At 49.4% G+C, this 19,589-nt stretch overlaps 1 protein-coding gene across 1 annotated transcript in view; it reads left to right on the top strand.

The window, feature by feature from the left end:
• The first annotated feature begins 8,403 nt into the window (after positions 1–8,403).
• The window catches only part of ARPP21 (cAMP regulated phosphoprotein 21), a 107,593-nt gene continuing 96,407 nt past the window's right edge, over positions 8,404–19,589 (top strand). Inside the window, exons 1-8 of the mRNA XM_027835884.1 lie at positions 8,404–8,565; positions 10,366–10,536; positions 11,229–11,270; positions 12,110–12,199; positions 16,274–16,421; positions 17,675–17,753; positions 18,486–18,545; positions 19,487–19,589. The exon at positions 19,487–19,589 is cut by the window's right edge and continues 24 nt beyond it. Of these exons, the coding sequence (XP_027691685.1) occupies positions 10,408–10,536; positions 11,229–11,270; positions 12,110–12,199; positions 16,274–16,421; positions 17,675–17,753; positions 18,486–18,545; positions 19,487–19,589 (651 nt within the window). The 5' untranslated portion in view covers positions 8,404–8,565; positions 10,366–10,407. The remainder of the gene's footprint in view (positions 8,566–10,365; positions 10,537–11,228; positions 11,271–12,109; positions 12,200–16,273; positions 16,422–17,674; positions 17,754–18,485; positions 18,546–19,486) is intronic.

Below are 19,589 nucleotides of genomic sequence, written 5' to 3'. Positions count from 1 at the left end.
TTGGTGATCAGAAAGACAGAAGTGTTGGTATATGTACAAATGACAGCAGCTGTAAGTGAGATCCCTCCCAGTTAACCCAGCCGATGCCATTAAGCAAGAATCCAGTCTCCACCATGATGGTCCCCACTGATGGCCAAGCTCATTTGCTGAGGCAGCTGCCATATGACTCCCACCGTGCTCTTTGGGGAAGTAAGTGTGTCCTTACCATGAATGGTAGTTCATGCTGCATCTTGACTTGAAGTATTCTGTTCCTGACTCTGATTGTGGCAGTGTCCCTTAGATTCTCAGAGACTCAGTCTCTTCATCAGTAAAATGGGAGTGCCTCCTAGGAGTGTAATGAAGACCAGGGAACACAATGATTTTTGGAAAGGAGGCTCTTGCACATACAGAGATAATTCATGCAGTACACTACATCAGTGTAAGCTATTGTCACTATTATGCTTTGAGACCACAAGAAAATGAGTGCTTGGTGGCATGCTACTTTGGCATCACAGTCATCTGAGAATGCATGGGGCCTAGAGAGTGACAAGGCAGAGAGGGAACACCCACCTGGCTACTGCCAGTGTGGGACATAGTTGCTATGAAAATCACCATCTGAACACTGACCAGTCAAGAGTCTTGAGGTGACCATTTGAGATTGACAACTGAAAGTGGCTAACTGACTGCAATATGGCATTTTGGGGTGGAGTTCACTCCTTGGAACAGATACTTGAATCATATAATTTATGATAGAAACATGCATGGAGGCTAGCATGGCACAATGGACAAGACCTGGGCTCAAGTCCCTTCTGAGACAGCACACATTATCAGTATTCTAGGACAACTAAGTCCTCAAAGGACTGAGATCCCATGTGGAGGAGATGCTTCTCTGCTCAGAGAAATCATGGATCACTTTTCCCTGTTCTTCTACAAGTACATAGATTATCTCCTAGGTGTGATGTATGTCAATGGTCCCTGCTCAATGTGTATCATAAATGGTGGTGACCAGAGCTTCACTCTGCATTACTATTCTGGTCAGACTCCATCTACTGGGTCCAGTTGTGACCATAATGCCACCCATGCACCAGGTTACCATAGGGCAGCCTCTTCTCCCCTCTGGTTCTATTTCCTCCTCTTGGGTGAGAAGGGAAGAGTGGAAAGAGTAGGACAAAAGGGAAAGGAACAAGTATTTATTAAGTACCTACTATGTACCAGACACTGTGTTAAGACTTTACAAATATGATCTCATTTATTCCTCACAATAAATATGCAAGGCAGGTGCTATTATTATCTCCATTTTATGGCTAAGAAAACTGAGGCAGACTGAGGTTAAGTGACTAGAACAGAGTCACACAGCTAGTAAATATCTGAGGTTGGATTTGACCTAAGATCTTCCTGACTCCAAGTCCAGAATTCTATCCACTGTGCCACTTGGCTGCCTGTAGATGGGTTGGAAGTGGACTGGTCTCCATGACCCTTTCTAGACTCTGTGGCTACCCATGACTTTGGTACCAGAGTCTTACATGTCACTCTATTGGGTACAGGACAAAGCAAAACCAATGGGCTATATTCACTGCCTGGCAGAAGTCTTCAATTGTCTTCAATATCATAATTTTGATTAATGACATTGGTGCCATGAGGCAGTGAAGAGTGGCACCCTGAATGCTGAGGAGAGGAAGAGAAGCAGGAAGGTGACATGTTGTCTCCAAGACTCTCCCATATGAATGGGCTTCCCAATGAAGAAAACCATTTTGGAGTTTTCCCCAGGGCACTTTGCTCTGCTCCTCTGGGATGTAAAGTGGTCCCATCCTTTGTTTTCTTCCTATCCCCTTCAATGACACTTGGGAAACTCTGCACATGAATCTCTAATGCTCTCCTTTTCACAAAACATGGAGAGAGATGGGCTAGGCTAGAATATAGGATGATTAGATGGATTCAGAATGGATGAATACTTGGACTGGAAAAGTAAGCTTTTAATGTGTCAGTGTCAACGGGAAAGTAAATCTCCGGTCACAGGAATTTGGGCTCCACCTTATGTATTTAATAATAATCATTATATATGATTCATAATACATATTATATATTAATAATCATTATATTAATAGATAATAGCACATATCTCCCAGGGTGGCTGTGAGGATCAACTGAGATAATAGTATTATTATTGCTGTTGTTGTTATAGCTAGCATTTATATAGTGCTGTGTGCCAGGCATTGTGCTAAGTACTTTACAAGTATTATCTCAATTGACTCCACAACCATCCTGAGAGGTAGGTACTAGCATTATCCTCATCGTACAGATGAGGAAAATGGGACAGATAGAGGTTAAGTGACTTGCCAGGGTCACACAGCTAGTGAGTGTCTGAGGATGGATTTGAGCTCAGGTCTTCCTGAGTCCAGATCCAGTGCTCTATCCATTGTGCCACCTAACAGTGAGCTTTTGAAGAGGCAGCATGGTATAGTGAATAAAGAGCTGGTCTCAGAGCTTCAAGACCTGGATTCAAGTCCCACCCTTGACACATACTAACTGAATGACCTTAGTCCCCTAACTTCTAAGTGATCTAGACAGCTCTCTAACATTATAAGTTGTAGAATAAAAGGTGTTTCCTTCAGGAAATCATGGTGCCATTCCTCATCCTCCCTCCCCAAACAGTAGCTTGGATAGAGCCATAGATTGCATGTGTATCAAACTGGCAGATGACCAAAAACTTCCAGAGATGCCTTACAGGGTCTTCAAGGATCTTGAAGCATATGCTAAAACACGTGCTGAATCTAGTAGGGCGATATCCAATCAGGATGATATCTAATCTTACTCTTGGATTAGAGAAAGCATTTCATAGATGCTATTTTGGGGGAAGGATGGCTGGACAGTTACCAGGACTTCTAGTGTCCTGCACACTCAGTCTCAGTCAGCAATGGAAGGCCATGAACCTGTGGGGTTTTATGTCCTCAGTATCTGGCACACAGTAGGTGTTTAATATCTGCTTGTGAATCAAATTGAATGGGATGGGACATAGGAAATCTTATGAAATACTAGGTTGTCTGAAAACATGCATTGGGCTGGAAATGGGGGCAATAGTTAGCACTTTTTCCCTCTGCCGTGGTCACATTCCCTCCCAAAGTACAATGTTCAGTCCTAGCCACCGAGATTTAGGGCATACCACACTGATTGTCTCAAGAGCATGCAAAGGAGGACAACGCACCACATTGACTGAAGAGTGGAGTCTAGCTAGCCTGAAGAAAAGGAGGTTCAGAGGGAACAAGCTATCTCAGAGCTGTCATGGAGAAGAGAGATTAGCCTTGTTCTGTTTGGCCCCAAAGGGCAGAAGCAGGAGCAGTAGGGGGGAAACTTCAAAGAGGCAGATTTAGGTTCCTGTGAGGGGAAAACCTCATATACAAATGCCTCCCAACCCCTGGGAGAGTCCCAGAGTGGAATGGGAAGGCTACCCAGAGAAGCAGTAGGGGCTCCCTTCCCAGCATTCTCCAAGCCCAGGCTGGGCATACACTTGGCAGGTGCATCAGGTAAGGGATTCCTTGAGGGAATAGGTTAGACCAGCTGGCCCATGGTGTTACTGCCTTCATTTTCTGCCCTTTCTCTACCCCCAGCTGACTGTTCTCCTTGCCCCTTCCTCCTCATCCATCCCTATGTACTCTTTGATCCAGTGACACTGACCTCCTGGCCATGTCCAGATGCTGGGAATTTTCCCTTGCTGCCCCCATGCCTAGAATTATCTCCTTCCCCATCTCCACCTCCTTGCTTCCTTGTCTTCTTTTAAGGCCCAGCTAAAATTCCACCTTTTCCAGGAAGCCCTCCTTCATCCCTCTTAATGATAGCACCTCCTTTATGGTGACTTCCAATTTAGAATGTCTATAGCTAGCTCATACATAGTTGTTTGACCTTGTCCTCTGCATTTAATTGTGAGTTCTATAAGAGCAAGGAGTAGCTTTTCCCTTTCTTTGTATCCCCAGAACTTAGCACATGGCACATCGTAGGTACTTAATAAATGTTTATTGACTGCCTAAGTCAGTGCCTGAGTCAAGCTCAGGGTCAAACCTCAGGACACCAGATGCTGATGACAGGAAGGCATCAGAATGTTTGCCTATTTAGAAGTCTGTGTGGAAATACTTCCTTGGGGCTCATCCCAGTAGGGTTCCAGGCCTCAGGCAGTCTGGTTTAGGAGTCAACAGAACTTCTATCTTTGGACCTGGGTGGGTGAGACCATCATTGTAAACATAATACCAACCTCTCTGGGACCTTTCAGGAAGACTCTAAGGAAAACTGTGTCCCAAGGACTATCTTTGACAGTTTCAGCCCCTCCACATCTCTGTGAAGTCACATCCTGGTTCGTATGAGCCAGACTTGCTTTGGGGATTGCTTGGATATGGCTTATGGACCCAAAGAGGAGGAGGAGGAGGTGAAGGAAGAGAATGAGGAGGAAAAGAAGGAGAAGAAGAATAAGGAGAAGAAAGAAAAGGAGGAAAAGAAGAAAGAGAAGGAGAAAAAGGAAGAAGGAAGAGGAGGAAGATGGAGGAAGATGAGGAGAAAGGAGGAGAAAGCAAGAACAAAAACAAGAACAAGGCATTTCATTTTACCCTCCGTCCCTTGAGGTGCCACATTAGGACCCCTCCTGTCTCACATCCTCAACTCTGGCGATGGGGGAGAGGGTGCTAAGAAGCCCCTGAGCCTGGCTCCTCCTCCTAGCTGCAGGAGGTAGTTTTTGTCTAAACATTTGGGCTGTCCCTGGAGTAGACCTCCAGTCCATAGTTCCCCAGGATCCCAGATCTAGTTCCCTATCTCACCCATCCTCCAGCCCTCTCCAAATCCTCAGCCCCACCTCCAGATTTAAAACCTCTAGTCCTCAGATCCCCAGCTCTATATCTTCCCAGTTCCCAGGTCCCCATTAGTCCAGTCCTCTAATTCCATGGCCCCCTCAGATCCCAGTTCTTCAGGCCCCTAGACTCGTAATATGCATCTTTCCAGACCCCTAACCTCCAGTTCCCCAGGATCTCAGCATCCTTCCCCCTAGCTCCCCAGCTTAGCATTCTCCTAGGCTTCAGACCCTCAGACCTCCATCTCCCCTGTCCCCCAGGATGCAACGCTCTAGTCCCCATCATCTCATGTCCTCAACTCTGCATATCCCCAGTCCCTATCTCCCCAGACCCCCAGAATCCAATTCTCCAGCCCTCCCAGCATATCTATCCCCCTGTATCTCATTTCTCCAACTTCCTAACCCCCAGACCCACAACCCCATGTCTCCAGACCCCTATGTTCTGGTTCCCCAGGACGTTAGTATCCTGCCCCACCTTCCAGCTCTCCAGCTCCTAGGTTCCCAGGCTCTCAGTCCCTGTGTCCCCCAGTTCCTAGTCCTGGCTCCCCAGGATGTTAGCATCCTGCCCCACCTTCCAGCTCTCCAGCTCTCAGGCTTCCAGCCCCCCAGGAGGCCTTGTGCCAAGGTAGGAAGACAAAGAATCCCTCAAGAAGTGTCAGTTTCTCTTTGAGTTTTATTTCTGCCCACTCATGTCACTTAGGGTTCAAAACAGCTCTTTGGAGATTTGACTTGCTGGGGAAAAAAAGGAAAAAACCAACCTTTTTCTCCTCCTTTGGTCCCTCACTAAGGTTTTTCATGTGACCAGTTACTGGGGAATGGAAAGGGGAAAGATGGAAAGAAGAGAGCCAGAGAATTCCCACCATGACCAGAGTCATGGTGGCTGTGGGATTTCATGTTGTCAGTGTTCGTGTCCTTCGAGTCCCTGGCTCCGTCAATTAGACAAGTTTGCACTGTGAGCACTGAGGGTCACAAAAGAAGGAGAGCCTTCATCAACACATGGGGACACTGGCTGATCCCACCTCCCCAACCAGGGGAGAACACAGACCTCCTGTGGTCTAATCTCACTTTCTCATGCCCAGTTTGGCCATGTGTGGCCTTGCCGAGGTTTGCTTCCCTGACAGCAGTGAGTAAGGTGGCCAATGAAGTGATCTCAACAGATTTCTCCTTTAATTCTTCCATTTCAGCTGGTCTCTGAGGTGATGGAGGTCAATGGACCCAGCCCTTTCACCAGACCCCACCAACTCTGATTTCTGGTCTAGTCACCTTCCCTTGGAAGTTCAAGCCAACCAACCCTACCAAACCACACCACACCAAACTTCAGAACTCAGCTGACAAGGCTGATTTCCCAGATAAGAATAGGGACCAAGCCTGGAGCCATCAGCCTCGTAGACCCACTTCCAGGGGCTCTGCCTTTGTAAAAGGACATAAACTCCGGGGGGGGGGGGGGGGAGGAGCTTCGCCTATGCATTACTTAACCTGTACGTGTATGTGTGTGTATGTGCGCAGAAGAAAATCTCTCCCCCCAAGCTACCTGACTGTCATTCAGAGGGGTTTAGAACCAAGTTCCTGAGAATGTATGTGCAGTGTTTCCTAGGAGAAAAGGCTTCCTAGGAAAAGCTTGGCCACCAGAGTACCTGGCCTAAGGAAATGCGGGTATGGTGGACGGGGCAGAGCTGGTGCCGAAGCCTGGCTGGAGGTGGGGGCGGGGGGTTGGCAGGCTGGCACTGTCTTCTTAGCAAAGAGAACAATTATAATCAGTGACAAAAATATTTCTGGTCCATATGTTCCTCTGAGCTCATGTCCATCTGCTCCTGTTGCAAGCACGTTGGTAGCTGATGCGTCTGTGATTCAGGCTTAGAGCGAACTCGTTGGGTAGGTCCCGATTTAGAGGCAGGTGCTAATTCGGTCAGGCTCTATCTTTGCAGCCATCCTCAAGCACATGCTCCATCCCTGCTGGGACTTACACTCGCGGCACACACACGCGAGCTCGAGTGCCCGCGCTCGCGCACACACGCTCACACGCATACAAACACACTGAGGCAAGTGGCGCTGACTGCTGCAGCTGCCACAAAGCGTGTCACATTCGGCTTCCTAAACCCCACTCCACTTATTCGTGGCCCGGAGCTCTCCAGTGTACCTGTGGGAGGGGCCGGCAAGTGCCGACAGAAAAAGGCACAGGATGGGAGGCAGCTACCTCATTGTGGGAAGGTCCAGGCAGGTGGCCGTCTTGGGCTACACAAAGCTAAGGCCTTGCTCCCCAGTTTGGGAATGGAGATTGAGGCTTTGGCTGCTTACAATCCCTCTTAGGGAAAGTGATCCAGAAGGGTTGCACTTGACATCTCCAGAGAATGTTTCCGAAGCTTGAGAATTCCCCCAAAGCAGAAGCGAACATTTTTCCAATGGCTCAATATGACATTCCCTAGAAATTGGTACCAGGCAAGAATGTGCAGCTTTGTGTACATAGTACTATTTTCACCAGTTTGTTGGGGGCAAGGCAAGCCTTTGCAATGGAGTGGCTTCGTCTCATTGTGGGGTCGTTGAGAGAAGGCTGGTCTCTGACTCCTTAGGGGTCTGTGGCTGCAGGGAGGGCTCAAGACCTCGTAGTGTGGGGCGCCCGCAAACTCCGCGGAGTCCGCACGGCAGCCTACTATCAACTCACGGTACGGGGTAAACTCGTGGTGCCAGGGGCTCTTGGCAAACGTCCCCTGTGTTTTCACGCAAGCTGTCTCTGCCGCCGCCGCCGCCGCTGCCGCCGCCGTAGGAGTGGTGAGAAGGCACACGCTCCAGCCCTGGTTGTTTGCACCACGGCTGGAGTTTGCAAATCTGTCACCCAAAGCTTCGGCCCGGCCTCTTTGCTGGCAAGCAGAGGGCCCGACTGGCAACAGCAGCCTGGGTAGCTTGAGGGGAACGCGCAGCTGAGGGGAGACAGTAGAATCTGCCTCTTTGCCTCTGGGAAGCCCAGCCCCCTTCCTCCCCCACCCCCAGAGAAGTTTGCAGTGATAACCATTGTTCGTTCCTCCCCCCACACACACTTTTGAGTGGATGTGCCTCATTAGACGTGATCAAACTTTCTTTAAGAGCGAGAGAGCGAGAGTGAGTGAGCTCACCAGAGGAGCTGCCTTTTCAAAAAAGCCTTCTCAGCCCGAGACTCAGTCTTTAATTGGGCCTGGCGGGCGGGTTCCAAAGGAGGACTGCCTTTCTGCTCAGAGGTGATATTGACTCCCATTGAAACCAACATCCCGTTTATATTTTTTTAATGCAAAGTGGGGGATTTCACTGAAAAAGGTTAAGCCGCCTCAGTGAGTAATGAACGGCGCATAATGCGGGCGTTAATTTTAGCTCGCTGCGTAGGAGCTGTTGGGACTTGAGCAGCGGCTGAAGCCGCTTCATTAGAGAAGAGGCAGGCGGTTTGGAGACAGGTGGAGGGAGCTCCATCGGGCTGAGCCAGCGATTGGCCTGAGCTGGGCAGCAGCGGTGGAGGAGAGCCAGCCGCTTCTGTCTTCTCCTCTTCGTGGACGTGGCCATGAGCGTCTCCTGCCCGCCTGCCTCCTAGTCACTGACGACTTGTCCTCTTTTTCCAGGTTGACGATGCTCTGTCTGGTCATCTGAGGAGAGGGCATGGAGACGGACACTCGCACCTGCTGACAGGGACATGGGACTCCACTTGCCATCGGTCACTTGTGTGGATTTTACCGGCCCGGAGCCCCTAAGGCGGAGCGAAAGACATCCAGGACTCCGGCAGCGAGCCCCCACTGAAGGTAACCGCCTCCTTGATGTGTCCCTGCTTCTCCCAACTGTCACAGCAATGTTGGAATCCAGCCTGTAAGTGCGTATGTGTGGCGTACTCATGGGCAGGTTGGGGCTGAGGCCAAGGCCGAGGCCAGAAGGCTGCCAGCAAGCCCCAGCTCCCCGTGCCCAGAGGTCTAAGCAAGCTCGCCCAGGGCCCTCAGAACTTATTCTTCTTGTCCCGTGCGGGATGTCAGGAAACGCCATCCGTTTTTCACGAAATGCCCTGAATGAATGAGGTAGGTGACCAGGAGCACCAAGTACTCTGCCCCCATCCCGACCCCCTTGGGGCAGGCTCTTCTTGAACCTGACCCCGTGGCACGTCAGGTGAAATCCGAGATGACCCCAGGGCACATTCTTCGCCAAGCCAAACACCAGTGTTCCCTTCCACCCCACAGAGACACATGGGTAAAGCCCACTTTCTGCTAAGCGCCCACAATCCTTTGCTAACTGAGCCAAAGCAAACCAGTCAGCATCAACAGCGCCCGCCAGGGTACCATTAGCCACTCTAGACTGTGACATGGTACGGTTAGGGAAACGGTGACATAAAATTGCCGGCTTTGTCGTTTTTCTCCTGCTTCCTTTGCATGTTGAAAATAAAGTTACTGAATTTGTAAATGTTAATTAAATCTTGCCAAGGCGATGCCGCAAAATGCTGATTTGTCTAATGATTACCATCCTGACTTCGCTTTGAAAGAAACAACTTGGGCAGGGCTGAAACAGCTGCTGGGCTCGGTTTCCCTTGTCCCTTTTCCCTTGTCTTGAGGGACATTTTTCTTTTAGCTTAGATGAGCTGGGGAAGAAGAGAGAAAATGTTAAATTATTCATGAGGCTCATTTGACATTTGATTAATGGTTGGGGTGGGTCCAAAGGTTTTTTTTGGGGGGGGGAAGGAACAACAATAATAAGCTTGAACTTGAGGGAAGGCAGGGAGAGCCGCGCCTAACCATGTGCCTAGCATTTCCAGCTGGCAGGGATGGAGATGGGATGGGGTGCAGGCGGTGAGGGCTTCCTCAGAGCTGCTGCTCAGTGTCAGGTGCCTGGACAATGACATAGGACTGGGGGAAAAAGCTTAGGACTTTAATAATCCAGCTGTCCATGTGAAGCCTGGAAATGTTGACTCTGGAAGGTTTCCTGCCAAATTGAGATTTCATATTTATATGGAATATAATTGATCCACTTCCCCCTCACCACTACCCCCTCCAACTATATTGCACACCTTCTATTCAGGAATGGGAATTAAAGCCTGGACCCTTCAGATCTGTATTTTTAATTGAGTGATCTTATGAAGAGTGCAGCCTGCATGAGCTTGCATACTCTAACCTCTCTCTCTCTCTCTCTCTCTCTCTCTCTCTCACACACACACACACACACACACACACACACAGAAAGAGAGAGAGAGAGACAGAGATCCTTTAGCCCAAAAGCAGTTTGTCCTATCCGTCAGGGAATCCAAACCCCTTCCTCCTCCCCTGCCCTTCTCTTTCCTTTGTCTTCCCTTCTTTAGGGTGGCTGGTGGAGCAGGACGGTAGAGGAGCTGGTCTTCTCATTCACTGTGGGGGATGCTAAATGGAACAGTCTCCCTGGGGCCAGATTGTGGCTTTTCTTTTTGCACATTTACCATGTCAATTCCATGGTTTATTTGAGTTGTTGAAGGAAATGACCCTGAACACTGGCACAGTCACTTAACTTTGGGTTTGAAGGATGCAGTGAAACCCTCAGGAGTAAAGCCAAAACTAAGCATTTGGTTCTCTGGCCCTTTGACCTTGCAGGCCCTCCTACCTTGTTATTGTAATTTTCTCTGGGGAGAGAGAATGTCAGAACAAGGCGAATCAACAGCACAGACAGTTGAGGCCCCTGGGGCCGAGCAGGAAGCCAGGACCCCTGAGAACGGCATCATTCAGTCAGACAGCCTGGATGAGGAAGAGAAACTAGAACTTCAGGTAAGAACACGGAGGCAGGACTAGCCTGTCGTTTTCCCAGGGCTGGAGGAGCTTTGCTGAGCTTTAGCCAATATTTTTAAAAGCCCAATGTGCCCTTTGCCTCTTTTCCTGGCCAGTGATTTTCAGTCTGCCTTAGCACCAGGGAGGTGTATTCTGACTTAGTCAGATAATCCAAGTGGTTCTGGCTCCTCATTTCCAAATGCTGACATAGGTTCAGGCGCTTAAGAAAGTGCTTAACTTTGGGCTCCAGAACCATCAGTCCCTTGGACCCAGAACTTGGTCCCTGGGTTTCCTTCCTGGGTCACTCTACTATTTTTTAAAGAAAGCTGGGGTATCCTTCACTGAAGGCAGGCACATGAAATTTTCCTCTACAACTGTAGTAGATCTAGCCTCAGCACCACACAAAGCTTGCCAGAGGGACTCCAAGCTACTCAGGCAAATATCGAAGGACCAGAACTGCTTTACATTCTGTTTGTAATTATCCTGACCCCATGAAGAACCATTAAGGTGCCCATTTCAGCCAACTAGATGTGGCCAACTCCACCCTTGTTCTGCAGTTGCCTTAGGTCAGGGAGCCAGAACAGCAGGGCTGGGAGGGTTAGGGACAGGACCTAGGATTCAGTGTGTGCACACTTTACTCTCGTCATTTCATTGTCCCAATTGACAATCATCTGGGGGCTTTCTCCACACAGCGGCGTCTGGCAGCCCAGAACCAGGAGAGGAGGAAGTCCAAGGTAGGGTTCTCCACCAATGCACGTGGTGGGGGGGAGGGGATGAGCTCCCTGGGGCAGCAGTGGCTGAAGTTGCTTAGAAAGGGGTAAAGGTTCACAGAGTCACTGGCTGTGAATTCTTGGTCCATTAGAGAAGTGGAGGGTGTCACTCATTCTTGAGATAGGCCTCACTCCACCTGGGCACGTTGCTTGTCCTTGGAGATACTTGGAGTTAGAACACACACTTTTGGGAAAGGGCCCCAGGGTGGCTCCTCTTTCTATTTACCATTATTTGTTGTTGTTTTCCATGAAAGCCAAATTTGGGGTAAATGGATTTTAAGAGGCATCAGTATTGCTTTCCCCCTACAAGTCTGTGCCCTGCCTGGGTGGGCAGAAGGGGAAGGCCTGGCAAGGTCCGGGATATTTCTTGCCATCTCTATGTGTTTTTTTTTTTTCATCTGCTCAGAGCCACTGGTTAGTTCTGAGAGTTGTGATTGGTGTGAAAGGTTGGGAAGTGAAGTCAGTTACTTTGGTTTTGCTAGGTGTTCATTCTTGTTAGCAATTACCTCCCTCCACCCAATGAAATGTCAGTTTCAATAAAACGAGATGCTGACTCAGCATCTCACCTGTATGCACACATGCACACATATATGTGTGCCCACACACAGAGCTTTCCAAGCAGGGTCTGCTGGAGTACTTTCCCCCCCAAGTGACCCTCACCCCAGGGCTCCTCCCTGCCTGGATTGACTAACTCATACTCAGTTTCAAGAAGGTATCTGAGAATGATGGGAGCATTCAGCTTCTCCCAGAGTCAGCAGCTGCTTTCTTGGGTGTTTTGTTTTTGCTCTCTCTATTTCCTTCAGTCAGGAGCAGGGAAGGGCAAACTGACCCGGAGCCTGGCTGTCTGTGAGGAGTCATCTTCCCGACCAGGATCAGAGGGCCTCCAAGATCAGGTATGTCCTCAGTGGCCCGTTGCCCTTCCTGCATGACTAGGCTCCCTCCACTGTGGTTCTTGTGGATGTGTGCTGTATGGGGAGATGAAGCCCATGTCTGGGGGGAACAACCTTTAGAGTGGGTCTGACCATGACCTGCATTAGCTTCATCGGGACACTTTGGAAGGATTCCCAGTCATTCTCTAGCGTGTCACAGAGTATCACATTTGCTTTTTTCCAGACTCTCTGAAAATCCAACCAATGGAAAGGAATTCCAAAGAACTTAGATTTAAAAATAACATAGGAAGGCAACCTCTCAGGCTTTCCTCCAAGCAGGCTGGCCCACAGGAGGCTCCCAGGACCCACTGGTTTCTAGTTCAGCCAGGCTTTATTACCAACCAGTTCCCCAAGATGCACTTGCCTCTAAGACCCATGATCTGGGCTCTTCTCAGCCTTGAGACATAGAGAACGAGACACATTGTTCTGTGGAGGACTCATTTGTATGCCTTGAAGGATGGAGATTCCCCACAGCTGTAAATAAAGCTTGGGAGGGGCTGTGCTTGTGGGGAATCCTTCTTAAGGTCATTAAGCAGACACCCCCACCATGCCCTTTCGGTGTTGGTCCTGAATATCCAGCAAGTTGGTGCAGCACATTTCCATCCCCACAAACAGCCTTTTGGGGGCCAACTTGGGAAGGCTCATTCGTTCATTTTCGTTTGCCTTTTAGGCATGGGATGAAAGAAGAGACAGCCCGGTGCTGGGCTGCTCTCCAAAGGCTCATTTGCTTCACTAGAAATTGGGACCAATTAGGGAAAGTGAGAAAGACTTTTAGGAGCCCAGAGGGAAAGACAAAAGTATTAAACCATTCCATTTAAATGTTTCTTTCTTTCTATTGACTTTAGTTAAGATACCTTAAACTCTCCTCATGGACTCTCAGAGATCCAAGAGCATTTTCTTCTAAAAGGCCAAAAAAAAAAAAAAGATATTCTTATCTTACTGACAGCTCTGGTTCAGGGGCTAGACCTTTCCCTGGCCCCTGGCTTAACCTGTCCTCAGAGAGTCAGGAGATGGACAGGTCACCTTTCAGGTGTTATCTTTCTGTTTCCAAATGTGAGCTCTGGGTTCTTCAGACTTTGAGAACCATGTGAGGTTTTGATTCAACGTTTTATTTGTGCTTTTTGTTTTCAATGGGGATCTACCGGGAGGATTACAGTTTATGCAGGATGGAAAGTGAATGATGGATGAGCCCTCCCCTAGGGGTCCTCCACCCCCTAGGCCAGACAGACAGAGGAGAGATGGACGCCTTGTCTAGCTGCTCTGTCTGGAGGCTCCCTGTAGTTGTACAAGCTACTCAGAAGAAATCCTTGGTCAGATTTGTTTTCCTGAAAAAGATTACCCATGCCACCCCATCCCATGCCATACTGGACCCCAAAGCCTATTTCTGTTGTACAACAGGCAAAGAGAAAAAAGTGATGAATGGTGCTTTTTTTGGCTTTAGCTAGCCCCCCACTGGCTTGGTAGGACAGGGCCAGAGCCTTCCTGACTAGCTAGGGAAGGGGGAGGAGGTGGGCAGGTGGAATGTGAGCCCCAGGGGGGTGTTCCTGCTCTCCAGGGCTGGGGGGAAAGAGGCAGGTACATCAACTTCGTCAGCTTCCCCAGTCACAGAACATGAGGCCTCAGTGGCAGAGGCAGTACCCTGCTAGGATGATGCAAAGAATGGATTGTGCAGTGGCCACCAGATGCCCATGGTCACTGGAGTTGTCCTGTGTGGGGAAAATCTCACCCCTGAATACTTGACCTCAGCCCCGTGATTTGACCTCCCAGTCTGCACTTCAGTTAAAGGAAGCTTGCTGCTGACTCGATGATGCCATTGGCCTCCCAGTGTATTATTGCACCCTGGATTTTCTACGACTCTTGTTGGATATAATGACCCTGTATCAATGTAACTCTTCATACATGTATTTTACTATTGAGGAAATCAATAAAAATCAGTATTCAACTCAGCCGAGATCCTTTCTTACCAACCAAACCTCCAGCTCCTTTGTCTGTTCTTTCGACACCAGCCTGCCTTTATCCGTGTCTGTCTGTTTGTAGGAAAACAAGGTGTTGGCTCTGAATGGCCCATGTGAACACCAGCCATCATGGGCCATGCCTTTGTCCCTGCTTTCAGTACCGGCTGGATCCCGAAGCCCTGTGACTAGATTTAAGCACACAGAGGGTGGACAGCTCCTTCAGTCCTCTCTGTTTAAAGAGGCACTGCAAAGAGCAGCCCCATTCTTTGCTCCTGAGGGATTATGCTTTGGAATGGAACCTTCTGCAGCAGGGACTTCGGAGCTGATAGTGTCTCCATGGCATTTTTGCAGCAAGGAAAAGCAAACCCTCCCACAGTCCCCAGAGGTGCTAGGCACTTCCTCATGGGTTAACTCTGACTGACCTTGGCAGGGTCAGTCTCCAGGATCTAGCAGGCTTCAGCAGCTCGTGTAACTAAGGACAAAGGCAGAGAGGAGTCATCTGGCCAAAATCCAAGGCGACCACCAGGCTGCGATGTTCTTGGGTCTCTTAGACAAGGCTTCTTTCTGGCTAGGTCTGACTTCACGTCAGCCCATCCCACTCCAGGCAGGAGCATCTCGGTGGTTTCCCATTGGACCCCCTCCCCCAACTTTAGAAGGATTTTACTGTCAGGTCTCCATTTAGCTGAACTATCCCAAAGTCTCCTGATTAACGGAGGAGTCAGTCACTGGCCAAGCTGCCTAGGGACCCCCACTGGGGGGGGCTGGAGGCCTTTGTCTGGGAGATGACTTTGTTCAACTTTCTTGTTGTCACTCCCCCCATGGCCACATCCTTTGTTCTTCCCCTGCCTTGTTCAGTATCTGTCACTGAGAAGTCACACTTTCAGGCCCTGTCTGGGTTTGCACAAAAGTGGATAATGTATTTTGTTTCATTTATCCTTCTTTAAACTTGAGGGAATAGTGATTCCACCATGCAGGGACCCCCATGCCACTGGCCAAGCAGCTCTGATGATCATCAAGTCTCCACTGAGACCAAAGATCATTTTTTAGAAGCTGAATGACCATGGGGGGAGGGGCAAGACATCCCAAGACCCGGCTTCGGAGATGCCCCTTCCTGGGAGGGAGCTAGAGACTGGGGCCTCTCTGGCCTTGCCGGTGCAGCAGGGTAGAGAAAGAGGCTTGGCCAGAGATGCTGACAAGGCTAAGTGCAAGCCTGGAGCTCCAGGAAGCAGACGGGAACTGAATAATCTAGTGACTCCCACCAGAGTTAGAATAACATAGAATAAGCACTCCCACCCCAGTGCAGTGTGAGAGCTTTCTCTTTACAGAGTGAATGATCTAACCAGGCCCAGGGAGCCACACCTCTGCAATGTCCTCCCCTGTGTCTGTCCTTACAATCTGGACTATCTGTCTATGTCTGTCCACCCACCTACACTGTCTGTCCACATCTCTCTGTCTGTGCTACCTATGTCTGTCTGTCTATCTGTCTATGCTGTCTGGCTGTCCATGTCTGTCTGTCTATGCTATCTATCTGTCCACATCTGTCTGTTTATGCTATCTATGTCTGTCTGTCTGTCTATGCTGTCTATCTGTCCACATCTGTCTGTCTATGCTGTCTGGCTGTCCATGTCTGTCTGTGCTATCTGTCTATGTCTGGCTGTCTGGCTGGAGCAATTCTGCTGTGAACTTCTCCCTATACAGAAGAGGGGCTCAGAGCTGGGGGCACTGTTACCTCAACATGGCATCAACTAGGATATGTGAACACTTTCCGATTCAAGCACTTTTCTTCCACGGATAAAAATAAGCCTACAGAGCACAGCTGACTTAGGGGCTGAGGGCAGGGATGGGGGAGCCTGGTCCCAGGCACAGTGCAAGTGCCAGTCAAAGCCAGACCCCCCAGTAGGGCAGCAGCCTCCCACAGGACAGGGCACTCCAATGACAGACTTATTTTATTTTATTTTCATGTAAAAAAATCACTCCAAGCATCTGCCTTCATATTCTGCCTTTAATGAGTCTTATGCAAAATGGACACTGAGCAGAGCTGGCAGGATCTGGGCCTAAATCCGTATTTTCTTTCTCCCAACAGGAATCAGTTCATTTACAGCTTTCCAGACTGCCCAGCCTGCAAGAGGATGAGAGGTCTAGCAAAGAGGACTCTGAGAGAGACAGAGAGGAGAAACCCAAGGAGCGGGAGAAAGCCTGTGAGAAGCCCAAGGCCCGAATGTTGTCCAAAGGTGAATGGGGAAGGGTTTCTGGGGCATCAACCTTTGAGGTCACAGGTCCAGCCTCTCCTACTCATGAGCATATGGTGCAGGTGGCACAGTCATCAGGGGGAAGCTCAGGGACACTGAGGAGAGTTAGTGGGCAGCCTGGGGTCTCTTGAGTGGCCCCCCACATTTCAGCACCAAGAAAGCCATCTGCTAGGAACCCAGGTTGAGACCAGGTGACAGTGTAGCAAATGCACTTCTATGGAGCTGTTTGACAGAGATGTAGGTGGGGGTCATGTAGCAATCCGAGCCAGAAGTAGTTCTGGGGCATGGAAAGAAGAGAAGGTAAGGAGACAATCCTTCTAGAGAGGCCCAGGAGGCCCTAGGCACTTGTGTCTTTGCGTGCCTCAGTGGGACAAGGGTCCTGAGGCTTATACCTAAAAGACAGCTTGGATATCCAGAGCCAGGCTCAGTCATTCTGGGGTTTATACAGAATTCTGAATTCCCCATATGGGTGTGTTGAGAGATAATGTTACCAGTGAGCTGAACTGCCTGGCACAAATGTCCCCTTTTACTTTCAGGGCTCCGCTGCAGAGCACATCTCATTGGATACTGCCGCAGGTCAATGCCAAGCTATAGAGCAGGCCAGAACTGTATTGCCCCCAGGGATATATGGGCATGATGCCTGACCATGCCAGGGTAGAGTGGCAGAGCTTAGAGTTTTCACCCCACCCCTCACTCACATCTGGGCAGAGTATCTGTGCATAACAGCATGCACAAAAATGGAAAGGAGTCCAGAATGTTGGTAGATTGCCTGAGGACAGAGGCTGTGTGTCATCAACACAAAAAGAGCCCAGACTTCCCCCATAGCCTAAAGCACTTTCCAATATTTCAACCCAAAGTCAGGGGCAGTGCAAATAAGGGCCCACCCTGAAGCCCCCAGAGCTGGTTGTGCCCGTGCCCACCTCACTGACCTTATTGAGGACTCAGCTTCCCCCTTCCCTGCAGCCTCCAGGGCAGGAACCTAGCCCTCCTCTGGAGGTTAATTACCTTCATATGGTGAGAAGTGCCCAGTCAAGAACAGGACATGCTCCCCTGGGCCTCAGAGAAGGAAGACTGCATGAATTTGACTCTCTGGGAGTTGGAGCTCACCTTGAACCCACCCCAAGTTCATACTCTCTGCTGCTCCTTTCCAAGCATCCCTTTCCAAGTTGAGGCTTCCCCTGGAACTGGGGAGAGAAGGAGAGGGGGATGTTACCCAGCTGACCTGTTTGTTTCAGATTGCAGCCAGGAGTACACAGATTCCACAGGCATTGACTTACATGAGTTCCTGGTAACCACCCTGAAGAACAACGCCAGGTAAGACCTAACCTTGGTGGGTGTCAGGGTGGTTACTGATGTGGCTCCACTTATACAGCATTGTCCTGTACAATTGGAACCAAATTTGCAGTGGATTCAAAGTGACCAGGTCAAAGAAGTCCTGAAGACTTCCCTCTGACCTCCTGACAGTTTTCTCTGCCCTGCCCCCCTACACTCCTTTTGCTCACATTGACCCTCTCAGATTAACAAGTTCCTTACCTATTTGAGGGGGCTACTTGTCTACAGTGAGCCCAAGACCTGCAGAGCACTGTCAGGCAGGGGGCTATGCCCCTGAAAATGTCCATCTAACCATAGACCTAGACACATTGACAAAGGGAGGGGGTACCAAGTGAGGAATGGTGCCATGACACCATCTGGTTCCAGTAGGTATGTGTGGGTGCCTAGGGCCTGATGACATCATAAGGTTTCTCTGAAATATTTTTAAATATCCTGTGTTAAGCCATATGGCCCATCCAAGCACATGGAGCCTTTTCTTTCAGACCATGAGTTAGGATGCACAGAATCTCATAAGGGCATTGATGTGATGAAAGTCCATTTCATGGAAATGGCAGCATGAAAGCAGAAAATCAGGAGATGAAATGATGAGGCAGGGCAGGGAAGGGATGGAGGATGTCTCATTGGATTTTGTGAAATAATCCTTGGGTAGTCCAAGGTGAAAAGCACCCTCAGAGCACAGCCAAAGAAAATACATTTTTACAATTGATTTTGCAGAGACAGGATGATACTCTTGAAAATGGAACAAGAAATCATGGACTTCATCAGTGATGACAAGTATGTGAACTTTCTCTCCTGCTCCTAGCACAAGGTGGGCAGGCAGGTCTGGGATTGGGTGAGGGGGCACGTGCCTATGAGTGAATGTGGGTTTGAGAAGGGTAGGGGTGGCTGGCCCAGAGCTGCTGAAGGATTGGGGTGAGGCTGAGTAGAGGATGGACCTTTCCTCCTGCTGGGTCATTTATGACAAACTGACTCTAGACGGACCATTGGTCAGCCTGCTGAGTCTGAAAGAAGCTCCTCCTCTTCTTTTGGTTTCCCTTTGGGAGGGGCTTCTCTTAGGCCAAGGCCAGCCCTGGGCCACCACCTCTGCCAGATGCAAGTGTGCTCCTTCTGGCCATTTGCTTACTCTGTCCCCCTCTCTCTTTGCCGTGCACCGAGCAGGAAAACAAAATGCTTCCCAATAGGCACAAAATGGTTTGCCCAAAGATGGTTGGAACAGAGGGAATTAACTGGTGCTTAGTTTCTATGTCTACTCAGTCATCTGTCAGTCAGTATTTACTAAGTTCCTCCTCCATGCTAGCTGCTGGGGGCACAAAAAAGGGGGTGAAACAACAGTTCCTACTTGTAGGGTACTAACATTCTGAAGGGGGATTCAATAAGGGTGTGTGTAAATGTAGTCAGAATAAAGAACAGAAGGACACATGCAAAGCAGTTAATAAGTACAAGGGGTAGGTGGGGAGGGGGGCAGCTTGAGCAGTCAGGATGCCTGCTTGGGATAAGGCATCCTGCCAAAGATGGTGCCTGGGATGCACCTTAAAGGAAGGGAGGGAGTCTGTGGGGCAGTCCATCCTCCAGGAGAAATCTGCCTCAACTAGAAGACAGCCCCAAGTGGGTTCAGAGGAGGACGAATGCTTTTCACTCTGTGCTTAATGATAGCCCGCCTTCCAGAAACCTCTTGATGCTGAACTCAGTTTCTCTTATATATTGTGCTGTTGTAGGAATCATTACAAAAAGTTTCCTCAGATGTCATCCTATCAGAGGATGCTGGTGCACCGGGTGGCTGCTTACTTTGGAATGGATCACAATGTGGACCAAACTGGA

The sequence above is a fragment of the Vombatus ursinus genome, unplaced genomic scaffold (assembly GCF_900497805.2).
Source record: "Vombatus ursinus unplaced genomic scaffold, bare-nosed wombat genome assembly UNPS02014817.1, whole genome shotgun sequence".
Classification (NCBI taxonomy): domain Eukaryota; kingdom Metazoa; phylum Chordata; class Mammalia; order Diprotodontia; family Vombatidae; genus Vombatus; species Vombatus ursinus.
The sequence above is the reverse complement of the archived record's forward strand: the minus strand, read 5'-3'. Positions and strand labels throughout refer to the sequence as shown.